We start from the raw sequence: 19195 nt of genomic DNA, 5'->3' as shown, positions 1-19195 counted from the left end.
TTGGTAAATAGCCATGTGGTTGGAGATCCCAGCATCACGCAAGACCAAACCTCTGCCTGTAAAGCTCGACTGTGGAAACCATGTCTTCTAGGTTCTATGCTGACTTGCATTTTGCCACAGGCCTGTGTGGGGTTGACACAGTCCCAGTTTCTACCACAGCTCACCATTCTCAAGGTAGCTCCCTCCTGAAAGATTATTTCAGATCCACATAAACTGGTACCTGTGGGGTTGACCTTGTTGGGGGCTTGGTCACTGGCACCACTGTCCACATCCTGTGCATCGCTGTTGGCGACAGTCAGGCTCACAGCACTTTCTTGGAGTCGCTGCTGCATTCTCTCTTGACGTTCTTTCAAAATTATCTAAAAAACAAAATAAAACAAAACAATTAAAACACCTAAATTCTCGTACCTAAAAGATAAGCTCTTCTGCCTGGGAATGCCCAGGTTCAGGTTGCCGAAAACACCTAGTCATGCCTTGCTTTGATGATGGCCCCTCCATGACACATCTGACATGAGCAATGCATAAGGCTCAGAGGCCACTGTGTGGTACAAGAGTCACCCACCACGGCATTTAAATGGACACAGCACACACTGCAGGGCCACCTGGAGAAAAGGTCTTCAGAGAAGCCTTCACAGTCATTTGCAGAGTCCCAGGGGAGAAGCAGAGTATGTGAGGAAAGAAAAGGCAACTCCCCCATGTCTGGGTTTCTTGACTGCCACAAGGGAACAAGAAGACATTTTTCTTTGCCTCCCAGTCTTGTTATAAGGAGAGGGTGAAGGATCATTTGCTAGGGAAAACTGACACAATTTGGTACAACACTGATTTGCAACATAAACCTTAAAAGCCAAGGAGTGAGCCTGGGCTATAGCTCAGTGGTAGAATGCTTACATAAACAATCCCCCAGTTTCAAGCCCCAGAACAACAAAACGAAAAGCAAAAGGGCAGACAGCGCACAGTCCATCAGTCTCCCAGTGCCTTGCTTTCATGGAAACAGTCCACATACCTTCTTCAGTGAGGTGGGCTTCTTGGCCTTAGGGATCTCCCTCTGCTTCCCCTTCTTCATCAGTGGGGCACTGGAGTCCAAGGGATTGTGCGGGGTCTTCACCTGACTGGAGCGGCGACCCCTCTCACCCGAGGAGGCGTCCTTTGAAAGGACTGGTACTGCTCCAACTGCAACACAGTGGGAATGCCACATGGTCCCTGCCTGGAGGCCCTGGCCACCTCAGGGCAGTCCGAGGACCCGGAGGAGTCTCCCACGTACCCGGGATCCACCACCTTTCTGACTTTAGTCAAACCACCTTTTCATGGGCATGGGTTCCAACAGTGTTTATTCTTAGCCTGCAATCACTCTGGGAAGGCCTGTCCTCTAGCCTTCTCACACAGGCTGTGCCTCAGTATAGTCTAAAACTGCAAGGATCACATGGCTTGATCTGGGTGGTCTTGTCTTTACTACAAGTAGCTCCTGGGAAACTGTTCATCACCATACACTCAACTGGTACTACCTCTGTACAAGATGACCAGTACTTTCTTAGTAACATTGTTTGTCTAGTTATGTTACAGGGCTCCCATAAATTTCAAGTCATGCTTCTAGTTGTTCTTGAGTTTTCTGTATATAAACATGTTCTGAATCCCAGTGGGCAGTTGGGAACAATTTCTCCAATCAATAACTGCAATAACTACTCAACACTAGAGTTTAACTTTTCCACTCCACCCACCTTCCTGCCACAGTGCTGTTTTAAGGCAATACTTAGCCCTTCTGTGCTCTACCCCTCCCATGTGTGAACACAAAGTATGCTGAGCATACTTCTCCTCACTACACCCTTTTTTTGCCCCTCCCTGCTCCTGTCAGCCCCTTTGATTTCCCAGATGATTTTTATGATTTTGATTTCTAAAATGCCAAGTAAAAAGGAATGGTAACCAACAAACCCCCATGCGCCCACCACCTTGTTCCCAGAACTCTCAAAATCTGTCTAAGCATGTCTTGGCCACTCCCTCATGGAGTATCATCTTAAAATAACTAGTATTTCATCCACCCAATCTCATGTGTGCAATCCCCAGTCACTTAGACAACTTGTGCAGATAGGTGACCCTATCTCTTCTAGGCTTCTCACTCTACAGCACAGCGGCTTACATCTACAAACCCTTATTCTCATGGTGTTTGGAACAGACATGTGGCTTACAAGGCCCCTATTTATACCCACTTGCTTGCCTGACAACTAATGACATCACTGAATCCAGCCTCTCAGCTGAAAAAAGTTGAACTTCACATCAACAAACCAAAGGGGCTGGAGAGATGGCTCAGCATTTGAGTGCTTGCTCTGTAATCACGAGAACTGCAATTTGGATCCCAGCACCCATGGACCAAGCCACGCATCCTTTGCACAGCTGTAATCCCAGCTCCAAGGGTATCAGAGAGGAAGATGGCTGAGGCTTGATGGTTTTCAGCCTAGCTGAGAAGTGCCCCAGGCTCTGGGAGAAAGCCTGACTTAACAGGAATGAAGAGAATGAGAGAATACCCAATGCCCTCTTCCAGCCACCCTACTTGCACATCCACAGACTTCTCAGAGATCCCCTACGTACTGACTATTCATATCCACAGTGCTGTCCGTAGTGGTCTGAAGAATGGTCCCATAGACTCATGTATTTGAATGTTTGGTCCCATGTTAATGAAACTGTATGGGAAGGATTAGGAGATGTGGCCTTTCTGGAGAAGGTGTGTCATTAGGGTGGGCTTGAAGTTTCAAAAGCCCTTGACAGGTCCAGTGTCTCTCTCTCTGCCTGCTGCCTGTAGATCAGGGTATAAAGCTCTCAGCTACTGCTCCAGCACCATGTCTGCCTCCCCAGGATCATTATGGAGTAACCCTCTAAGGCTATAAGACGGTCCCCACGTAAATGCTTTCTTTAGTAGGAGCTGCCTTGGTCAAAGTGTCTCTTCACAACAATAGAACAGTAACTAGGACAGTACCTGACCCACCCACACAAGAGGATCCATGAAAGCAGAATATAGTGAAGGCCCTGGAAAAGCAGCACCTCACAAGGACATTTTCTGCCACACAATCTCATCATCACATAAAGGGGTAACTGGGCCAGCAAATGGTTCAGCTAGTAGTAGCACTTGCCCTGAAAGCCTAACAAAGTAAGTTCTCCCTGGAACCCATGGTAGGCGAAAGGGGAGCACCTCTTAACTTAAAATATGATGATTCTTAATGCTTTTTGTTTTCCAAGACAGAAATGGTTTCTCAGTATAGCCCTGGCCATCCTGGAACTCGGTTCTTGACTCTTAAAGATTATACTTAAATATATTTGAAATTTTTTTTTTTTTTTTTGAGACAAGACTCACCATGTAGCCTTGGCTGGCCTAGAACTCTCTATAGACCCCACTGGTTCATTTGAGCTTGTTTTCCTCTAGGGATGAGTAGACTCTGTTCTCCTATACCACATCATCCCAGCATCTTTCTGAAGAGAATGTTCTGTTTTCAAATGGACTTGGCACTCCTGTCAATTATCAACTGGCATAAATGTTCAGGTTCATTTCTGGACTTTCCATTCCCCTTCACTGTCCTGTTCCTGTTTATCCCAGCACCCTCTGTGGTGATGGTAAGTAACTTTGACGAACAAGGAAACATGTAGAGAACAGCCTCTTGGAAGCAGCAAAGGTCCCTACCTGAGAACACAACGGGTCTGGAGGACGGCTTGGCACGCGGGGCTTGCTGCTGCTTCTCCAGCGCTGCCAGCATGCCCCCCAGGTCCAGCTGCACTGGGATCTGGCTCTTCTTTCCACTAGTTTTAAATTCATTCTACAAAGTACAAATTTACTCCTAATACTGTCTCTTATTCATCAAGAGTTACATTTTGCAAAAAGTAAGATAAAATGAGCAGACTAAAATGTTATAAAAAACATTAAAGCTTCTTTGGTTTTGTTAAATCAAGTAATTAAAAAAATTCCTATCTCTTGCCAGCATTACTGGGGTTGGTTACGCCTTTCCATCTCTGTTTGCACCTCCATTGTGGACTTGCAGCACAGAATGACAGGTAAAAGACCAAAGCTTATGTGACATCTTTGGCTACAGGAGTCTGCGAAGATGGGAAAGGAGGCATTCTCCTGCAACTCCAGCCTATAGGAGGAGGAGGCAGAAAGACTGCTGCTTGATCTCTAGTGTGAGACCTTGTCTCAAAAACAAAAACAAACAACCCACTCCCCACCCCAAAACCCCTAAAATAAAAGTTTTTCTGTGAGGCACCCTGGTTAGAACTATGGCCTCCCTGGCTCATTACTGTCTAGGCTGGGTAAAAGAGTGTTCCCCTCTTCAATTTCTAGGCAGTGTGCCCCCTCCTGACAGCAACTGTAATTACCAAGCCTTTTTTCAAAAGGGACAAAATGCTTCAAATAAGCAAAGATTCAGTTGTTCTCCCTGGAAGAGTACATCAAAAGAAAACCCTACACGAAGACACTTGGAGAGCAGATTCTCTCAATAGTTTGTGTAGCAGAACACTTATATAAAAAGCAAATGTGGCTGTAATCTTACACTAACCTGCACCTGCTGTTTACTTTGAAGTTTCGGTGATTCTACTCTGTGTCTTCTTTCAGATGCAACTGACAGGTTGGGGAATTCCTCGGCATCCTGAGGAAGAAAGCACATGGTCGGCTTCCTATGTGGTGATGAGGAGCTGCACATAGGCTCTCCCTGACTCACACTTTTTCCTAGTTAAGGCCACAAAAGTTTGAAAAGGTGATTATACAACATCTCCAAAATGCTATCATGGCGAACACTTTTTAAGACCACAGTTCTATCGCTCCTGTCCAGATACAGAGGAATTGCTGCTCAGGACCTAGATACTGCAGGAGTCCCCAGAACTGACCATGCTTCCTTAACATGAGTCTATCAAAACATGTTCTTTAAAAAGACTCATGTTTTTCAACAGAGAAACACAGAAATCCAAAATCAGTATACTTAAGTACTCTAGGACTTACGCCAAAGAGACAAAGGCAATAAGCCTGCTAAAAATAATTAAAAATATCTTACACCATTTTGTTAGAATTTTGTTAGCATTTTGGGTGCTTTGGGGCAAAGTCACATGGGAATTAAGGCAGAAGCACACGCAGTTCACTGGCCTAACCACAGTACTTTGACTTACACCTAACTGCTCTTCTGGAATGTTACAAGACTCCTGGGAATGACCTTTCCAGTTCTGTGGGGATGTCCTGGGCAGTGCCCCTGGGAGATCTTGTGCCTGTGTAAACAGCAAGGCTCCGAAGACTGCTAGGGGAGTATGAAAAGATAAAAAGGCCAGTGTGAAATGCAGTCAGAACTCAGGCTGGCTCTTTAGTGTATGTGAACACAAATACAGGGATCTACAGACAACAATTACTATTTCTGGAAGTTATTTCATGTGATTCTCTTGCTGGGTGTCTACAAGAAACCTATGGCATTCTACACTTCTCTTTAATATCGAAGAACTTCACAAGACACTTAACCAGAAAAGGAAGCCTAGTAAAAGCTGGCACTGAAAAGTGTGTAGCTCAGTGAGGAGCAGAATGGAAGGAAAATGAGTAGCACGGAACAGCAGATATTAAACTCCAGCCAGATTATTCAACCATTAGCCTACTCATGAGCTTACCAAGAGCCGGCAAGGAGATAGCCTGGGAACAGGAGAAAAAAGGTGACAGACAATGCTGTTCTTTTTGTTGTTGTTGACAGGTTCTTAAGTAGCCCTTCAAACTGTGTAGCTGAGGAGACTTTGCCAGTTACCTTGGGTTTATTTGGGGTTTTTTTTTGGTCATTTTCTCCCCGCCCCGAGCTGAGGACTGAAGCCAGAGCCTTGCAAACGCTCTACCACTGAGCTAAATCCCCAACCCCTGAGGATGACTTTGAACTCCCAATCCTAACTCTGCCTCCCATTGCTGGGAGCACAGGCATGCACTAGCACTCTGGAGGACTGTTACATTCTTTAGCAGTAGGAAAAAGCTTGCTAATGAGGGCATCAGAGATCTTCGATTCAGAAGCCTAAGAAAACCCTGCACTTTCCCCACACAAAGCTTGTAGTAAATATACATACTTCAATTCGTGGTGGCTCCTGAACTGTCACGATTTCATAACTTGATTTAGACTTGTCTTTCTTTTTCTTATTCTTTCTTGAGCTTTCATTTTGTTCAAGTTCATCTCCATGTGATGTTTTGGCCTAGATAAAAACACAGAAAGGGACTGAAGAGATGGCTCAGTGGTTAAGAGCACTGGCTGCTCTTCCTGGAGTCCCGCGTTCAATTCCCAGCAGATAGCTCATAACCATCTTTAACCGGGTCTGGTCCCTCCTCTGGCATGCAGGTGTACATACAGAAATTCACATAAATAATTTTTTTTTTAAGCACAAAGAAAAACCTGTATTTAGTAGAGTCTTTGACCTGTGTCAAAACAAAATTAAAATAGCAAGTATAGAACTTTTCCAGAGATTTTTGGGCCTAGACAATGAGTGCTCAGCTTGAGGTCAGCCTCTGAGGGAGCTGCTCAGTCAGGTGTACCGTCTGGCCAGCAGAGGCAGGTTCCTGTCATCTGCATGGGCGTCAGACTCCTAGGAGCCTCTGAACAAATCCCATCCTAGCCTGTAGGCTGTCTACCGGTACCAGACCCTAAGCCTTCTCCCCTTGCCTGAGGCTGATGTGCACTTAACACTTAGGCGAGAACTGCATTCTGTATGACCTAGCTCATTTCTAACTGCTCTTCCATCTGTCTGGTGTCTAGAGAATACTAATGACCATGCTGTGTTCGGTACCTGCATTCTTTCAGCCTTTTTCCAGTAGGCTGAACCCTATCAGCACAAGGATGTTTTACAGTTTTGGAACTGCTCAAAGAAAGTTCAGCTGTCAGAAGTAAAAGGCTCCGCAGCCATAGAAAGGATGAGTAATCTTATCACCTAAACGACTACCTGTTATGTTTAAGTGAAAAGGTCCAGTTTTAAGGAATTTTGTATACATGCCCAATGCCAATTTTGTTTTTTGTTTGTTTGTTTTAGTTATAAACTGGGATGCAGTTTGATGGCAGTGCATGTGCTAAGCCCTGGGGTTGATTACCAGTTCCCAAGGAGGGAGGGTACAAAAGTAAAATGAAGCTGAGAAAAACAACAGAGCTCCTTCTCGAGGCATTTATTTTTTGAAGCCTGCAGCAGGGCATACAATAACCTACTGTATACTGTATGCTGGCTTCGCTGAGGGCTGGAAACTGAGAACTACAGACAAGGGCCTGGGCTCAGGATTCACTCCCAGAACCAACCTGAAAAAGCAAACATAATTTTAAAAAATTCAATACAGAAGAGACTAACGTCCAGATGACTAGCCTCTTCTACTAACACTTATCATTTGCATAGGAAGATTTCATAACAGAGACAGTGCCAAAGAGGAAAAGTGTACCATTCAAACCACTACTGTTCCTCCTTTTAAGGTGCAAAGCCACCTCTCTGATATCCGATTCCCAGATAGGGTCTCACTCTGACTGTGTGCAGCCGATGCTGACCTGGTACTAGGTATATGCCTCACTGGCTTCAAATTTGTGACAATCCTCCCATCTCTGCCTCCCATGTTGCTGGAACTGTAAGCATCAGCCATCATGTTTTATCAAACAAGTTTTGTTTTTTCAAGACAGGGTTTCCCTTTGTAGTCTTGGCTGTCCTGGACTTGCTTTGTAGACCAGGATGGCCTTGGTCGGCCTGCCTCAGCCTCCTGGAGCACCGTGATTATAGACGTTCGAAACCACATCCAGTGTCGAACCAGATTTTAACTCTCTTACTTAGAATTTTCCTAAAATACTTTGTTTGGTTTCTTTCTTTTCTTTTTTGAGACAGGGTTTCACTATGTAACTCTGGCTGTCCCGTAACTCACTCTGTAGACCAGACTGCCCTCACATCACAGAAATCTGACTGCCTCCTAAGTGTTGGGATTAAAGGTATGCACAATGATGTGAGAAACAGTTACAGTAAATATTCTGAGACAGAGCTGGGCTGGTGGCCCACTTTTAGTTCCAGCGCTCCAGAGGCAGAGGCAGGCAGATCTCTGTGAGTATGAGGCCAGACTGGTCGAAGGCAGCCATGGCTACACATAAAAACCTTGTCTTGAAACACCAAAATAAAATAAGAAATAATAATAATAAAAAAAAATCTGAAACAGATTCATTCTTCTGTGTTGCCTCACCACGGATGCAACCTGAGCAGGCAGCCACCTATCTCTCCAGCCACCATGCCCTTCCTGCCAGGATGCTCCCGGAACTCTGAGCCAAAGCAAACCCTCCTTCTTTTAAAGGAAAGCTCAATAAAAACCTGTTAATCTACAGGACACAGATCCCTCTCCTATTAGGACAGTGGCTTGAATGGCAACCTAGAAGTTATAACCAATAACTAGACAGAAGGTTGCTATGTCACCTGTACTCAGTTACTGGAAAAGGCATTTAAAAAAAAGGGGGCACACGTGCTCATACTGGAACCCCAGCTCTTGAAGACTGTTGAGTTCTAGGCCAGCCTGAGCTACCATGTGTAGCCTCCACCAAAAAGAATCAATACAAAACAAGACTCCTTAAAAACAAACAAACAAACAAACAAACAAACAACTACATAAATTTAAGGAGGACAAAACTCTATTTTGAACTACTACCTTGTAAAAGGTAAACTAAAATTAATATGTGATCACAGTATCTGAAATTCAATTATGTTACTACCATTACTTTGGTCATATAACAGTTATTTAAATGCAACTGAAAAAAGTCTGAAGGAAAAAGGTACATTAAATACATATCAGAACAGAGGCAGGCAGATCCCCGAGTTCGAGGCCACCCTGGTCTACAGAGCAAGTTCCACAACAGCCAAGGCTACACAGAGAAACCCTGTCTCAAAAAAAAACCAAACCAAACCAAACCAAACCAACCAACCAACCAAACCAAGAGCAGTGAGAACTGCTGTGGCAGAGCACTAGCATATATAAGGGATGCACACATAACTCACACTCTCTCTCTAAATGAAAATATAAACACCCAACACAGGTCCAGTGTTTTACGACACCTTCTCTCACATACAAAAGCTCTCTTATTTCCTGACTAACATCCCATTCTTTTGTCAAGGCTCAAGTTCAAAAAAGCTCAGACTGGCTCACTGTCCCTTTTCCCTGCTGTGGCACACTGTATGTAACATAAACTCAACCATCCAGCCATGCTTAAGGGCTCAGTGGCTTGCATCTAGGCCCACATTACATTAATGTTGCCAGGCAACTCCAGACCTCTCCCCAGATCTGTCACCAGTAAGCACAAACTGCCCATTCTTTTCCCATGTTAAAATTTAACATTTTAACTGGTTTTTTTGGAGACAAGAATTCACTATGTAGCCCAGGCTGGCCTTGAATTTACATTTCTTCTACCTCAGCCTCTCAAGTGCTGAATTACAGTCTTTGCCACCATACCCAGACCCATCCTTGCCCTAGCGATGCGTACCTTTGTAGCAGGGTGAACACGCTTCTCCCTGTTGTGGGAAGGATCTGAAGATAGAGCCTCAGGCGTCACACTGACATTTTTAGCATCAGCTGATGAAGCAGTCTTCTTTAGGTTTATCAAGGAAGTGACATTTTCAGTCACGGTTGCTGAATCTGAGGACAATGTCTGCCGAACAATATAACCCATTGGTGTCCAAGATAACTCTGCTTAAAGATAAGCATAATTACGGATCAATCTCAACAGTAAATACATTTCTTGATTACTCAAACATGCACTTCATGTGGTAATTAACAATTAATAGTCACAGCATAGCAAATTGACTGTGTCTGCTGGGTGGTGGAGGCACATGTCTTTAATTCCAGTACTTGGGTAGCAGAGGCAGGAAGATTTCTATGAGTTCAAGGCCAGCCTGGTCTATGGAGCTAGTTCCAGGAAAGCAAAGGCTACACTAAGAAACTTATCTTGAGAAACAAACAAACAACAAACATACGGTGTCTAGAACACCATCTTGGGAGACTACAGTGTCTACCAACCAGCTGTCCAGAACAGCCTCTAGAACTGATATTACTCACTGACTGTCCAAAACACCACCTCAGAACGTCAGTATTCACTGTGTTCATTTTTCTTCTATAAGAACGCATGCTCAGTCTCTTCCCCTTTAACTCATAAATGAACTATTTGCCTAGGTTTCTTAATCTGGGAAACACAGATGGATAGGCAAATAAGTCTGGTTCAAACAACAACCCACAAAATATCCACATGGCAAACACATAGCTGAAGAGTGAAGATCCACTTTGGGCCTACTAATCTTGCTCTGTGCCTTTTACAGCAGACTCAAAGGATCCACAGACGTGTGCTGTCACTGCTGTCACAGTGACTGTCAACTTATTTCATTACAACACAGTGAAAGCACACTAAGGCTATTAGCTGCCCATGAAGCTCTACAGTAGACCAAACAAAAGGACATCCATCATGACAGGGACAACAAATGCCTGTCCCACATATAGAGCTACTGAGACAGCCTAGGCAGGAAGAACTGCCCTGGGGTACACCATACTAAGCACAAGAACACAGGACCCTTGTATCAAGGAATGGTTTCGCCTTTTTGCTAGGGCAAGCTTCCTCTCAGAAATACAGTCCCCTCACACTCTCTGAATGCTTCCTGAGGCTCCTGAAATGCCCACTGTTGCCCCCATTTTTCACTCTAAGGAATATACTAAAGGCTGATGGCAGTAACAGTGAAAGAGCCAAATGCCAAAGCAGACCCACAGAGCTACATGCTAGAAGTACAAAATTGAAATGCAAGTCTGCTCTAGTAAGCCTTTTAATCTTGGAAAAGATTGGTTTGTTGTTGTTGTTTTGTTTTTTTATAAAATTAAACTGTGTTTAAAACGCAATACACTTAATGTTTTTAAGTGGAGGATATGTTGTTTAATGAGACAGAGTCTCACTGTAAAGACTAGCATATCCCAGAACTGTATGTAGCTCTGGTCTTAAACTCTGGCAAAACTCTTGCCCCAGTCTCCTAAATGATGGTGTATAGGCCTGGCAATAAAATGGTATTTACTTTAAAACTTGATCTAAGGCACAGTGCAAATATTGTTATCACTTAAATATATAGATGCTCTGGGACTCTGACATTTTAAAAGTATAATGCATTCTACAGTGCTGGAAGAAGTCCTCTTTTTTAGATTCATAAAGCTCTCTCTTACCAGGGCTTCCATTCATGGCCTCTCATTTTACACTGCTATCACGGATATGGGCTCCTACATTCTATACTAACACCGATGCTGGTTTTTCAAAACTCACTAGCTGTCTTAAAGGCAGCTTCAGAGGAGAAAACACTTAACTACACTGGTGTTAAAAGTGCTTAGAAAACAGCATTTTGTGATCACTCTTACCTTGTGTACACGAAGGAGAACTGGTAGCAGCATTATCAGTCACAGCTCTGTCAGTGTGACTGGTCTTCACCATTTCGCCCTAAAGAGAGCCCATCCAATATCATTAGGGGAAAGCCATTTAAAACAACACAGAATCGCACACCTTTTAGAATGGCCAAATTATACAACCATGACAATCTGGTGTGAGGATGCAAAGCATCAGGATGCTCACTCATTGCTGGGGAGGCTCCACATGCGGCAAGTGTGGAGAAAAGGTTAACGGCCTACAACTGAGCTGACAAACCATGAAAACACACCAGTGCATGTTACCAAGCAAAAGCAGCTACAGGACACATGATTCCAACTCTACGCTGCTCCAGGAAAGACAGATGAGCGGAGACTACAGGTGCTGGGGAGAGATTACAGGCGAAAGATCTTCAGGGCACCAATACTACACTAATGACATAATGATGGACACCTGTCATTCTTTGTCCACCTGGAATGACACAGATGTCAATTTGGAATGCCAGGGGTAAGAAGCATGCCCACAAAGCTGCCTAACTATAACAAACCATGGAAGCTGGGGTGGATATGATAAGCAGCATATAAGAAAGACTCTGTCCCTACCTCTCAATTTGCTGATTCTAAAACTGCTCTAAGATAGTGTAAAAAGTAGACAAACCCAGCTTCCTATTGTTTGAAATATTTCTTATTTCAAACAGAAAGGAATCATTTAATTTTTATGGACAGCTTTCCCTGAATCTAAACTCTATAACTACATGCTAATTAAAAATCCAAATGTCGGCTGGATGGTGGTGGCGCATACCTTTACTCCCAGCACTCAGGCAGGGACAGGAGAAAATCTGAGTTCGAGGCCAGCTGGTCTACAGAACACGTTCTAGCACAGCCAGGGCAACACAGAGGAACCCTGTCTGGGAAAGTAAACAAAAGATTCCAAATATCTAAGTATACAACAGAAAAAGTTTACTTTTTTCCCAGCAAACTCCCCTACAGTGAAAAACAAACAAACAAACAAACAAAAACCCCACCCGCTGTCTACGGCTTAGGCAATACCTTTCAACTGTTTTTATATAAGCAGAACTTTTATATATCAACAGAAGAGGTACAGTGTGTAAAAAGAGTTACAGTGGTGATGTATGTCCACATACTCTCTCTCACACACAAATAAAATGTGAAAAATCAAATAAACAAATTATATACCCACACACTCCATAAACAACTTTTCAGGACAGTATCCCTACACATCTATAATTCACAAATTCCAACAGTCCAGCTAGGTGTGCTGGCAAAGGGCTTTAACCCCAGCACTCAGGTGGAGGAGACAGGTGGATCTCCACAGTGACTTCCAGGGCAGCCAGGGCTATATTAATAGACCTTGCCTCACAAAACAAACAAATAAACAAACAAACAACACCCCTAAAACTCATTGGTCCTAAAGAATGTTCACATACCAAGACACAAAAGAATCATCACATCAAAATAAAGCATACACAAAGTCAAGAGGTGCATGTGCCTCCCAGGAAGCGGCTGCCTCGCCTCCTGCCTGTGGGGCATGTGATGGCGAGGCAGGATGCAGGGACATACAAACACAGCCCAGAGGGACTGCAGTACCAGCAGAGGCAAGCAGACATGCTGAATCTGTGCTTGTTACACAGACAACAGAGTCTAAATGATTTTTTTAATTATGTTTTATTTGTTTATATGTTTTATGTATATGAGTGCTTGTCTGCATGTACACCTGCACATCAGAAGAGGGCATCAGATCTCAGTATAGATGGTTGGGAGCCACCATGTGGTTGCTGGAAATTGACTCAGGACCTCTGGTAGAGCAGATAGTGCCCTTAACCTCTGAGCCATTTCTCCAGCCCGATTTTAAATGATTAAAATGATATTTTTGTGTATATGAGTGATTTGCTTACATGTATGTCTGTGAACCATCTGCATGCCTGGTGCCCACAGAACTCAACAGAGGACATTAGATTTCCTAGAACTGGAGTTACATATGGTTGTTAGCTGCTATGTAAGTGCTGGGAAATGGACCCAGGTCCTCTAAGAGAGCAGCTAGTGCTCTTAACCTCTGAGCCACTGCTCCAACCCTTAAATATATATATTTTTAGGTTTAAATGATTTTTAGGTTATATACTTTACAAATTTATCCACTTGCCATTTTATTATTTCATTATGTTCAGCAGCCTAAACTACAATTACTAAAATGTAGCCTAGGACTGGGGCTATAGCTCAGCAGGTGGGCATTTGCCTAGCACTTGGCAGTACCTATTCGTATCCTTAACAACATATACACCAAAACAAAACACCTGTTTATGAAATATATATTTCATAAATATAACTGCCAGTTCACAAAGACCAATGAAAACTACAAACAGCTTACTTATTCAGAATAGTTTAAATAAATTATAGCTAGCAACAGAACAGATCCAAAAGCAGTTGTTGTGAAAAAAACTATTTTGTGAAAAAAATAGTTAATAAAATGGAAAAAAGCCCCAAAGGATTTTAAATATTAAAAACATGCATGCATAACCTCTAATTGAGGGAACGCTTGTACTTCCACTGTGTATTATCATCCTAGCCCTGTCTGTGTGTTGCTGAGGCTATGCATTTGAGGAGGGGTCAGAGGACAAGGTCTGGCTTGGGTTCCTGTTCTGCAGCCTCTTTGAGACAGGGTTTCTTGCTCGTCACTGGAAACCTACCCCAGGCTGGCGGGTACAAGCTTTGGGTGATTCTGTTTCCCTTCTTCCCAAGAAAGTCCTGGAATGACGGACATGGGCTGTGCTTGACTTTTTCAGGGGTTTTGGGGATGCACTAAGGTCCTCATTCTGGCATAACAAGCCTTTACCCACTCAGCCAGCTCCACAGCTTCACCAAGGTGCAGCACTCTCAAAAACCATTAAGCTGAAAAGATGGCTCAGCAATTAATATTACGTACAACAATGCAGAAAACCTGAGTTTGGTTCCCAGCACCCTTGCAGGTAGCTCCCCAATCACATATAACTCCAACTCCTGGAGACCTTATGCACCTGCACTCACAAATGCACAATTCTGCCACTCACATGCACACTTAAAAATAAATCTTTTTTAAAAAGCTTAAGTGCCAGCATAGTGCTTCATAGTATTTCAGACAATTACTTTCAAAAACTTTTTTTTTCTGTCATTTACAAATATTAGTGATATAAAAAGGGGGGTTTTAGAAGAATAAAAGGCCCTTAAATTAACTCAATATAGTAGGGCAATCAGTGTGTAAATCATCTTCCATTAACAAAAGAACTTCACTTCATGTTCAGATATGTAACACTATGTACAGGTGACCTTGATGTCGGTCAGTCCCTCCCTGCTGCTCTCTGTCCATTACAGCTGGCATAGTACCCTGCACTACTTTGAGGCACGGAACAGCCACTGCCTAATTCAGAGAGGCTCAGGAGGAAGCCACACACCTACTAGGTGAACTGTACCTTGAACTATAATTTTTAGACAACCAGTAATCTGCTTTACTGTGCACATACCTGACACTGTGATAATGCAGTAAGGGTCCACACATAGGAAAGGAAACAGAATGGCATATTTTCTCATGAGTCAGCCACTGAAGAGCCTTAGGCCTTTGGATAAGGTGCCTAAGAATGCCAAAAACAGGAAGGGATGCATGGCTTTACCCTTCTTCTTCCTGTTTCCATGCTGTCTGGTACCCTTTCCTTGGGTAGGAATCTGCCACAAGTCATTTTAGTGATTTACTTATGGTTGGGATCCGAAATGTCATCCCAGAGGCTCATGTGTTTGAACACACTCCCTGAGCTGGTGTTTCTGTTTTAGGAAACTGTGGAACTTATAGCACATGGAAACTAAACGCTGGAAGCAGGTCACACTTTCTGGGGGTTACAACTGCTTGCGGTTCAGATGTGGTTTCTTGTCCATTCAACGTAGATGAACAAGCTACCACTTTACATCCCTTCCCATTTCGATGCCCCGCACCCTCGGAAACCAAGAGCCAAACAAGTCCTCTCTCCCTATCTTGGTCACAGCCATAAAGAGTGACTCACAAAAGAATCCACTTTTACTCCCTAGAATTATGAGTCAGTCTTTGGGGAAAAATGGTTTAATTTGGTGGACTAAAACTTTGAGACTATTGTTGAATAGTCTGAATTTACTGTTGTTAATGAGGTGGGGGAGGGTGGTGCTGGAAAGATGGCTCAGCAGTTAAGGACACCTACTGCTTTTCCAGAGGACCCAGGTTCAAATCCCAGCACCCACATGGCAGCTAACAACTGTCTGTAACTCCAAGATCTGACACTCTCAATAGACATACATGCAGGCAAAGCAATAATGCTCATAAAAAGTAAATAATAGTAATAATAGATAAAACCGAGAAGTAAAAAGCCTAGAAATTCCAGAGAAGCTTTATCAGGTAAGTTTTAAATACAACTATTCTATATTGCACATTATTTACTGATCTGTGTGTGTGGGAGGTGGTATGCAAGGGCCAGGGCTTGTTTGGAGGTCAAGGGACAAAAGGTTACTGTCTCTTTAAATACTGTAAGAATGCAGTGCTTTAGGTTGACACTATCAGGCCCTTTGTCTCCTTTGAGCTATCAGGTTTAAAAGAAGCACATTCAGAAAACAGCAGCAAACACTAGATGTTACAATCTTGTTAACAGTCAGGCTGGCCTGGTGCAAAGCAAGGCCTCTCCCCATACCTATTCCGTAACAATGTGTTTGGTAGTCACAGGCCATAGCAGCTTTTAATACACAAAGTATTTAAAGTGGTAGAACACAGAGTCCTGTGTGGGGGATAGAGAAAACAGACAAACAAGCCCGTTGACTCACCTCTACCATCTGTGCAACCGGCTTGCTTACTTCTCCCAGCAGAGACATGTTACTAGCAGCAGAGCCAAGAGGCCCCCACCTGGGCGGCTTCGGTGTCTCTGGCACATTACTGTTCTTTGGACTCTGCAATTCAGGAAAGTCCAACCTGCTAAATTCAAATTCAGGTTTGGAGGTAGATGTGTTTTTTGCAAGGATTCTGGACTTCCGGTCTGTTCGTTTGTGATAACCATCTGTAATGACAGAATGAGAAGTTGGGATTAAAAGTCAAGATATACCTTGCTCATTAGCACTCAAACCTGAACTTCAGAGAATCAAGTGGATGCAGGTGGCTGCTGTTAACAGCCTCAAGCTTGTTCCTACTGCTGTCCTTTTTACAGCAGCACGAGCTAACAAATGACAACAGGCATCCACCTGAACGCACACTTCTGGATAGCTCCAAAGCTGGTGAAAGGCGCTAAGCCTGACTGCACAGCTGGGCGTCTTCATCACTCAGCTTTCAAGTGAGGCAAGCCTAAGGGGAGATTTCCTGTGAGTAATCAGCTTCCCCCCTTTTATCTGCTAGAGCAAAAGGAATGGAGGTTGTTGTATGAAGCGTGTAGCCTCTTTCCCATAGTTCAATGTCACAGACAGTGAAATGCAGTTCCATGAAGCTCCTCATCAAGTTATAAGGCTTTCATGTGCCAGGTGGCTCATGAGTAGTGTAGATGTGAATTGAAAACAATACTAAACCAAATGAGAGAATTACATATGGACTTTCAAAGCCCCAAGCTGTAAGCCAGGTAGAGTGGTGCACAACTCTGATCTATTTGGGAGGCAGCGACAGATGATCTCCATGAGTTCAAGGCCAACCTGGTCTACGTAGTAAGTTCCAGGATACAAGAGGTACACAGTGAGACCCTGTCTCAAAACAAAACAAAAACCAACCAAACCAAAACAAACCAAGCCAAAACTGTAAATCATTATAGAAATAGTGGAGGCAGTTAAAAGCACTGGCTGTTCTTACAGAGGACCTAGGTTCAACTCCCAGAAGCCAAAAGCTCACCAATGTCTCTAACTCCAACTCTAAGATACCTAATATCTTCACACTGACAATCATGCAGACAAAATACCGCCGCACATAAAATAAAAAGAAGTCCTTAAAAAAGAACTGTGTCTGTGATCAAACAGTACTAGGAAATAATTGACAGAAAGAAAGAACACATGCAGCTGGGAGCATGGCTCCCCAAATACTGCAAAGACTTGGAGGCATAAGAGAACTTAGAAGTAGCTCTTCCTAAGCAGAGTGGCACGTGTCAATAATCGCAGCACTTAGGAGGTTGGAGGCAGGAGAATGGAAAGTTCAGGCCAGTCTGCTCTATTTAATAGGCCTGGTCTCGAAATTAAAAACCACGTAGGTACCAGGTAGATGGCCTCACTTTCAGTCAGGTGGGAACAGCAGCTTAGGAGCCAGGAGAGATACATGTATCTCCAGTAACCAGAGTGCCTGGCTTTGGTACCATTTAGCACGGGCTTTTAACTAGAGTCAAATCTTTCTACTACTTCAAGTGTCTCCTCAGACTGAAAAGAAGCAAGTTCAGGAACGAGCATGGACACACACTGTAAAGAGATTTTGGCTGTGACTTGTTTTGAAGGGCATGTTCTGAAATTTGAGGTCACGACCTGCATACTATGTGACAGTCCTGACAGGCTACGGAACCTGAGTATGCAATGCAACACGTGGCACACTGTGACAACCCATCCCCATGCCCATGCCCACAACTGCCTCAGAAAAACAACATCCAGAAACCACAGTAAGTTTGATGGGCTGAGTGAGGCCAGGCTCCAGGGCACTTTTCTTGGGGCAATCATGATGTGCAAGCCCACAGGAACAGTACTGTTTGGGGAAGTTGAGAAAGACTGGTATTACACTAGAGTTTGTCAGTTTTACCTGACTTCAAACTACTCTCAGCACGAGCAGACAGGTGGTATGAACCTCGCCCTGCTCTCATCTCAGACGGCACTGCACCGTCAGCCCTTCTATTGTTTGACTTCTGCTCTTCACATGTTCTTCTCTCATCAGAGGACTTTTTCTGTAGGAGAGATTAAAAAAAAATAGTATGAAAGAAAACCACTACCACACTGATAATGAAACTTTGACATACCCAGTACATATTTACAATTCAAACACTTAAGGAAAGAATAGAGCAATCTATTTGTAAAAAAGGCTGATCATCACAAAATGGTAAGCCATCTTAAATATCACACAACACACTAACATAGTGTATTTTAAACAATCAAATGGCCAAAGTCAAGACACCACAAACTACAGTATTTCCTCACCTTAAATACACCTTTCACTTCCTGAGGAGGAGGGCACATGTGCTCACTCCTGGGCTTTGCTGTCCGAAAGCCTGGGTGGCCCTGGGCTTGGCTGTAATCATACTGCAGGGCTGGCACTGAGCAAACACTCTGTGCAGACTCAAGAGCATAAGCGGAATAGGCAAACGGATGCAGCGCTATCTCAGAAGGTACATACTGTGCTGGAAAGGCAGGGGCTCCAAAGGCCATGTCTTCAGGATACTTTTGTCTAAAAAGTATAAATTTCAGTTGTAGACTTTATAACACAAATCAACGGGAGTAATTGTTAAGACACTGGTTTGAACTTTTTAATATTAAGCATTTACTCTAGCAAGCCCACAGGAACAGTACTGTTTGGAGAGTCCCCTATCAACAAGCAAATGAGGGCTGGAGAGATGGCTCAGTCAGGACAGTGCCTATTTCACCAGCACAAGCCTGGGCTCTGGAGCCTATGTGAACAGCAGTGCAAGGCAGTGTGCATCTGTAACTCCAGCCTAGAACAGGGGAGACAGGTCCTTGAAGCTCACTGACCTATCCAGCTGAATAATGCGTCTCAGGCTTAGTGAGACCCCTTCTCAAAGAATAAAAAAAAAACGGAACAGTCTCAGGCTTCTGCAAACATGTGCACATTCTCTCACATGCACATGGGCACATGCTACA

At 43.7% G+C, this 19195-nt stretch overlaps 1 protein-coding gene across 3 annotated transcripts in view; it reads right to left on the bottom strand.

The window, feature by feature from the left end:
- Positions 1-19195, bottom strand: part of Secisbp2 (SECIS binding protein 2) — a 28215-nt gene that overhangs the window by 6729 nt on the left and 2291 nt on the right. For 2 of the 3 annotated variants that reach the window (XM_021654309.2, XM_021654311.2), the window contains 10 exons: positions 18518-18764; positions 18126-18267; positions 16199-16428; positions 11366-11444; positions 9465-9670; positions 6058-6180; positions 4533-4622; positions 3665-3797; positions 1004-1170; positions 221-359 (listed from right to left, as the gene is read on the bottom strand). In XM_021654309.2, coding sequence (XP_021509984.1) covers positions 221-359; positions 1004-1170; positions 3665-3797; positions 4533-4622; positions 6058-6180; positions 9465-9670; positions 11366-11444; positions 16199-16428; positions 18126-18267; positions 18518-18764 — 1556 coding nt within the window. The remainder of the gene's footprint in view (positions 1-220; positions 360-1003; positions 1171-3664; positions 3798-4532; positions 4623-6057; positions 6181-9464; positions 9671-11365; positions 11445-16198; positions 16429-18125; positions 18268-18517; positions 18765-19195) is intronic. The other variant, XM_021654310.2, reaches the window with a different exon arrangement.

Source organism: Meriones unguiculatus, chromosome 19 (genome assembly GCF_030254825.1).
Source record: "Meriones unguiculatus strain TT.TT164.6M chromosome 19, Bangor_MerUng_6.1, whole genome shotgun sequence".
NCBI classification, from domain to species: domain Eukaryota; kingdom Metazoa; phylum Chordata; class Mammalia; order Rodentia; family Muridae; genus Meriones; species Meriones unguiculatus.
This window is presented reverse-complemented; position numbering and strand designations above follow the sequence as displayed.